Raw genomic sequence first — 7,561 nt, 5'->3', positions numbered from 1 at the left:
CACCAGCTTTGAAAATTCCTTATCCCTCCACTCTACAGGAACATTAGCATTTTCCTCCTCGTCGGATGAATCCTCATCGACAACGGCTTCCTCCAGCTCTTGATCCTCCAACTCCATCTCTTCAATTATGCTAGGGATGTGCTCTCCCTCATCGGCTACACCCATCGGTTGTATCTCAGGAATATCCCCCAACATCTGGCCTGGCCCCGACATTTACCAGGTCTGATTTATCTACCACTATCTCACTTGGTCCTGCTACTGCTTCCGCAGAGTTTATCTCTGTTGGATCCTTCTGTTACGCCTCAGCTAACAAAATCAGAGGGAGCCCATATTCACATGATATATCTACATACTGTCTCCAAGTATATGTCGCATCGATCGGGACGAGCTCGCCAAAGTATGCCTGACTAGCACAGCTGAGGGCAGCTCTCAGCTTAAGATCATGTTGCTGCGGATCCAGTTTAAAATACCGCATCAGCCACTTGCATATACCCATAATGGTCCTCTCATTGGTTTTACTAAGACCCTTGACGACATGAAAAAACCTAGACAGGTCTACACCGTTAGTACCATAACTAATTTGACCCTTACCATAATATATCTAAAAATATAATTTATTTGTCATCCCTGAAAACATCCGCAAATATAACCAATGTTAAGACCGGCAAACTATATTTCTGATTATCGGAAATAAAAAAATTACCAACACTGATTACTGCCTAACAATAGGTTCTTCAATAATGCCCATAAGCAAACTAACCTACAATTATTACTCTATACAATATAGATATTCGAAACTACCATACTAAAAATACTACTATGTATTTAATAGCTATCCTATCATATCGTAATTAATATTAACAGTATACTACTAAATACAACATTTTAAAAACACTAAACCCTAGATCATATAGTGCTAAACCCTATGTCATACAGTGCTACTTTACTTACTAACAACAATATAAGTATAAAAAAAATTATCGGAAAATGCTCTTCAAATCCACCGATCGAAAACAGTAGGGCTTCGCCACGCTCTTTTCCTCTCCTCTTCTATCCTCTCTTTTTCTCTACTTTTCTCTTTTTTCGGAATAAAATGAGGATTTTTCCTCATTTTCACCGTTTATATAGAGAAGGGAAGAGCGGGGGGGGGGGGGGCGCGGAGCTGGCTCCTTACCGCCCGTTGAGAGAGCGGTTAGGCCCTTGCGCCTTGTCATCCTCTCGGGGGCGGTAAGGGGGGGCGGGCGCGCGGGATGCCCCTACCTGTCTCTTGTGAGGGCGGTTAGGCCCTTTACCGCCCTCTTAAGGGGCGGTAAGGATTCTTTACCATCCTCTGAGAGGGGTGCAACCCTAGTTTTACAAATATTGTCTTAAAAAATCTATTTATTTAAATTTTTAATGAAAAAAATAAAAAAATAAAAAAACTCGGACATGATGGCCCTATCACGTCGTGTCTGACCCAGCACATCACATTGTGGGCTGGCCTGGCCTGGCCCGTGGATCCAAAATGCAGGCCTGCAAATTTCGTCTTCTTCCCTGTCGCACGAAGAGCTTGAACACATGAACAGATCGATTAGACCCACAAATGAACAAAGCATTTATGAATTTTGGAATACCTTACTGGAACAGCTGATTGAGCTAAAGATATATCAAATTGAAATGTTGCTAGTAGCGCCACAAGTTCAGAAGAATTTCAAGCGTCAATTTTTAGCATGACCTGGAACCCAACGCGAATTCAGATCCTTCAACATCTAGCAGGGCACGCCCTGATGTACATACGCTTTGAAACAACTTTTATTGGCTTCAGGCAGCATAGGTTGCATGCATATACTGACGGCAATATACTAAATCTCCAACAACTTCCCCGGAAGATGGGAGGGAATACTAGTTCACCAGGAGTAACAATTTACGCCGGGGATACTTTGGATGGGAGCAACCCTCGGTAATCCAGGCTATTTACAGGGGATGAACAAGTTTGAGCCTGTTGAATTGTGCTTCATACATCATCCGCGTCGCTTCCGGCCACGTGAGCATCATTTGTAACTGAGTAATGGCTTCCATCAGGCCCCGACAACATATACCTGCTTGGCATGAAAGATTATTCCAGTGAATTCCACAATAACAATAAGTTGTAAAGAAGTGGATTTATGCACCACTAAAACAGGCAAACCTCCGCTTTCTTATGCATCTTGAATTCGTTTGAACAGAGAACAATAAACGATGTGAAATACAAGGCAAAAACAAATAAATCATAACAAACTGCTGCATGATCACCTCTCCAGAATATATTTTCCTTCCTTGTACTTCTGGCTCTTCTCATGTGCAACTTCCTGGAGTAGACGCATCATAGGACTTTGATGTCAGGCGATACACAGGAGATTACAAAATAATCGTTATGAATCTTACATATTTCCATCCAACAGTGCATCCGCAGCCGACACAGGAGATATCAGAAATAGTATGCATCCCTGTGATCATCATGCGATCTTCTTTTACTCCAACAGTCACGTTGATACTGGACATAATAGACACGATGAGTTAAATGTCACATCTGCTACCTGACAGAATACTGTAAATAATATAACTCATCTTGAGAAAACTGCACCTTAGAATCTACAAAATAGTGAACTAGATAAAATTTGGGTTAATGAACAGTTTTGATATCACATACCAAATTTATCGCTCTCGATTCTAAAACAACATCAAATTGCTTAGTCTCCGTTATGTCCAAAAACAGCTATAGTACATTTGTTTCTGGCTTTCTGCTGCACCTGAAGTTTCTACAGGCAACCTACAGTCTTGATAATGCTTCGGTTTGGAATGGGTTTCTATCGTATACAAACTGAGGAGAAGATATCGATTAGCTTCCTAATAACCTAAATCTGATTTCATCAAAAGGAAGCTTTGTATTGGAAGCGAATTCAATAATGGGAAAAGCTTGCTTGTTTCAATTTTATGTGCACATATACATTTCCTTTTGGAACAGAAAACCTCATATACGGCATTGATATTTCAAAAGCTTATCCAACACATATGACGATGAAGCAACGGAATTAGAAGAAACGTGACTTAATTTTTACAGTTTGCTTACCAAAGAAGGAGTATGGAAACTCTAGAAGTTTCATTGGCTTTTAGTAATTATTGTATAGAACTAACTTTAGCTGTTAGGAATTTTGTTAGAGATAAACTCCAAACATACAAATTGAGTTTCATGCACCAACCCCATCAGCCAAAAGCTTAAGCTGTTGAAAAAAGGTGGGCAGTATGAATAATACTTCAATGCTCCTCCTCGTGTGTCTAGGTCTCCTTCACGTCTATGGAATGCACTCAAAGTGGGCTGCAATTATTATTTTCCTTAAAATTGCACCTGCGAGGTTTTAAACTCATGGCGTTTGGCTATGATACCATAATTAAATCTCATATGACAACCAGCCCCAATTACCGGAAATGTGGCAAAAATACTCGTGCTTCAACAATATGGATTATTATTCTATGCACGCAAGCGTTCAGTATTGTTGTCGTATTCATATAATGCAAAACAGAATCTAGTATGAGCTGTTAGAATCATAATCCACATCAACTACTACAAGATCATCCAAAGCTTTCTCCCCCATGAAAAAGGTAGCGTCTGCATCCAGCATATCCATCGGTCCTTAAAAAGAAGAGCATAGTAAAAAAAATAGAGGGAAAAAGGGCTGAAAGCACTAATCCTTGTCTCTTCGATTCTTCTCCTTTTTTTTCTTTGAGATAATTAGGACTTTGATATTTGCATATTGGGTACTGTACCATATTTGATATGATCTAGTGCAGTTTAGAGGGGTCCATCTGTGTTCTTGTTATACCAATTTTCCTTATCCTAAGAGTAGATCTGGGCTACGGGTAGCAGAGTAGGCATTGATCCTCAAAGGTCAAAAGACATTCCTAACTCTAAAGTTTCTCCTGGCGTAGCGGTTCTCATTGTCTGAAACGCTGGAGTCAATCATAATCCGCTGGGAGTTGAGAAGAATAGTATTGAATTTCCCCCGATTTCACACATCTCTCAGCACGCTCAACCAAAGCTTCGCTAAAATCGACGAACAAATTGAGGAAGGAAAGGACAGGAGGCCACTTACACCTTATTGAAGAGGTAAGCCTTCCCGTTCTTGCAATGAAAGGCCTGCAAGAACCACAAAGTCAAAACAGTCGCTCTCATCAAATCCGCCGAACTAACAAGGAATTCACCATCGGGAAGCGGCCCAAGAAAGTAGAAACGAGGGACAGACCTTGGAGACGATGTCGGCGGCGAGGCCGAGGTGCGCGTGGCAGTGCTTGCAGCTGTAGACGTTGCCGCCCGCGTCGTCGAGCTTGATGGGACCGGTGTTGGCGTCGTCCGTGTCGACGGTCAGGCGCTTGGCAATCTCGGCGACAGCGTCCGCCGCCACGGCCGCGCTCTCCTCGGGCGTGGCGGATGCCGCGCCACCGTCGACGCTGACCGCTGGGGGAGCGGGATCGGCGTGCCCGTGTCGCCCTCCATCCGCTGGGGCTCCTCTAATCGGGAGAGCTGGAGCGACGGAGTCTTTGCAATTTTCAGCAGTAAGCTTACAATAATATTAAGAGTAGTAGTTTTTTTTTCAATTGTTTCAAGTAAAAACCACGTTTGTTCAAGTTGAGTGTCCTACAAGTTTTTTTTTTAAAATATAAAACCATTCAATTTACTCTTCGATCAATTTACCGTCAGCCGGTTTCGACAGTGCGTTTGGTAAATTTGCATTTAGATGTCAAGTCTTTGCAATTTTCAGTGGTAACCTTATAATAATATTGAAAGTAGTGATTTTTTTTACAATTGTTTCAAGTGAAAACTACGTTTATTCAAGCTGAGTATCGTACAAGGTTTTTAAAAAAAATATAAAGCCATTCAATTTACTCTTCGATCAATTTACCGTCAGCCGGTTTCGACAGTGGGTTTGGTAATTTTGCATTTAGATCTCTATTTTTTTTAAAACCTTGTTTTTATATTTAACTCTTATAGTTTTTTACATATAAGTCCCTAAGATCCTACAAATAAGCCTTTAAACCTTTTCTATTTCTACTACTCCCTTCGATTGCAAATATAGGTCGTTTTAGGTTTGTGCACAGAGATTAAAAAAGTAGATCAAATAATTTTATTGCTCTTTATTTATTCTGCATTGGAAAAGATAACTCATTCATGTGTGAGATTGGTAGTATTTATTAAATAAGGGTAAGAATGGAATAAAAGAAAAAAAAGTAAATAGAAATCTGAGAATAACTTATATTTAGAGAATAGTTGAGAAGACTAAAACGATCTACATTTGCAATCAGAGAAAGTAAATAGTCTCTCTTTTTTACAAAAGACACTTGTAAATTTATAACTTTTTTATACGAGTTTCGTTTTAAATGATTCTTATGCTCACACGATTGTAGCAACGAATATTTTCTGTTAGTAGATTTTTTATAACGCTTTGCTACTATTTAATATATTATTCTTATTTAACAATCAACCAATATATACAGAGTAAGGAGGACATTACAATCAAAGCAATAGACCACCTTCTCTCCTCCATCACAGGCATTACATTACCGCCCCCTGAAAACTTGCTTGCCTCCAAGCAAAGGTGCATCCTCGACTATTGAATCCATCAAGTGAAGGATTATGAAGTGCACAACCTTGTTTGTCAATATTGTATAGGATCTTTTTGCAAGACCTTTCCAGTTATAGTACCCAGACTGACTCAACATTGCAATCACTTCCGAGTTGGCATACCCTTCTATGCTCTCGGAATCGCATAGATTGAAAGTTTAGAAAACCTATTCCATGTATCTATAAGTGTACCTTCAAGCTGACAATCATGTACTTGCCTAGCATACACATAATCTCGCTTGCAAGAATGAGAACGGAGTAGAAATTGTTGGAACGTGGCTCATTTAAAGCTCATTCATGAGAATGCAAAGCAAGAAATTTCAGTCCCGTATTGCCAGACAAAGAGATGTAGATCAACTTAAATACTTAAGTTTTCTGGCCTCTTTAAAATAGAAAAAATGAAAAAGAGAGAGTATACTTTGCTATATTCACACGCACGCGTGCGCGCGTATTCGCGTATTTTTCGCGTGAATATCCGCGTGACTTGTGACTTGTGACTTGCGGCCGTGGCGTGGTGTGGCAGCACAAAATTGCAAGCCCTTTTGCTGCTCTCCCTTTTTAATTGTGATCGATGTCATAATCAGCCATTTTAATCGCGATCAATGCTTTAATTCTGAGGTTAATTGGTCAGTTATGGAGGCAGCAATTAGTGGGTATTTTATGAGAGAAAATGGTTCCAAGAGGACAGCCATTTCCCTATAAATTTTGGAGACGTTCAGATTTTTTAGAACAGATCTCTCTGCTCCACATTTTCTTCTCCACCTATCCAGATCACTGTCTTGTGTGCTGTGCTGTCGGATCTCACCGGCCCTTCTCCTTGCCGTGCACAAGGTTGGAGGGTGAGCGGTATCTCCGAGCCTCTGCTGTCGTGAAGCCCGCACGAGGGACGTCAATAAAGTTTCTGGGCAGCGCATCTGCGCGACCGCTCTGCACTGCTTCACCTACGATCTGCACGGCAGCGAATTGACACATCGTCAACTTCATCCCTTCATCAACCCGACTGTGAGTTTTTGATGAAATTGATGGATTTTTTGTACTGTTACTTGCTGCTAGGGTTAGAAGTTTGTTCATCTGTTATAGATTGTGAAATATGCCTTTGTATAAAATCTGGAATTAGATTTTTGCGTATATTACCAACAGAAATAATTGACTCCATACAATTCCTGCAGTGCCTTCCTTGTTTCTAGTGCAGAGAGTGTTTCATTTCCATGCACAAGGCGATGTTGCCAACTTTTCATCACAAGTGCTTGCTCCTGCACACCATCACCTAATTCTGCATCAGCTGAGCACTTATACTCCCATTTGCAAAGTTCGACTGTATCCCTCACAGAGTTATGATAAGAAGAAATTCCCTTAGCCTTATCCATGAACTGACTAGTATATCTTATGAAGAGCCAACAACCATCTCTGCGTGAGTGTGAATGAAAATAGGCCCGAGTATCAGTTAACCTGTACATAATCACCACTTCTCCCACCATTGTACAACCTGGATTGTTCTCAGCGTGAGTCATATACTGATTGGCAGAATTGGAAAAGGCACTAAAACCCATGTGTCCTCTCAACATCAAATGAGCCAAATTCTTCAGGCCAGCAGGATAGATTATTTGTAGATTGGACACTTCTGAGAACTTCTGAATAAACTGAAGTAATAGCAGGATAGACCCACTTGTCAATCAAAGCAGTGGACCTCTTGCTCTCCTCCATCACAGGTGTTACAGTGCAGTTGGACAGTTTTAACTCGTCCCATCGTGAACGAATGGACAAGATCTATCGCTACAGTAAACAGAGGGACATCAAATTGCTACAGTATTTTGGTAAACAGTAAAGTTCGGTATTGTAGGATGCCAGAGAATTGTAGCACCTCTCAAGAGTTACTGTGCACATCTTGCATTGGTGGAGCACTGTTAGAGGATCATGTTCCACTTA

General features: G+C 40.8%; 1 protein-coding gene across 1 annotated transcript; it reads right to left on the bottom strand.

The window, feature by feature from the left end:
- Window positions 1-1,630: 1,630 nt before the first annotated feature.
- LOC133910716 (protein yippee-like) lies at window positions 1,631-7,339 on the bottom strand. The gene is made up of 6 exons (XM_062353018.1): window positions 7,255-7,339; window positions 4,260-4,552; window positions 4,110-4,153; window positions 2,404-2,512; window positions 2,272-2,327; window positions 1,631-2,078 (listed from the first exon to the last, which is right to left on the bottom strand). The coding sequence occupies exons 1-6, from the start codon at window positions 7,337-7,339 to the stop codon at window positions 1,994-1,996; spliced, it is 672 nt and encodes a 223-aa protein (XP_062209002.1). The 3' UTR covers window positions 1,631-1,993.
- Window positions 7,340-7,561: the final 222 nt, after the last annotated feature.

This window comes from Phragmites australis, chromosome 3 (assembly GCF_958298935.1).
Source record: "Phragmites australis chromosome 3, lpPhrAust1.1, whole genome shotgun sequence".
Classification (NCBI taxonomy): Eukaryota; Viridiplantae; Streptophyta; class Magnoliopsida; order Poales; family Poaceae; genus Phragmites; species Phragmites australis.
Note: the sequence above shows the minus strand (reverse complement) of the source record. Positions and strands in the feature narration are given on the sequence as shown.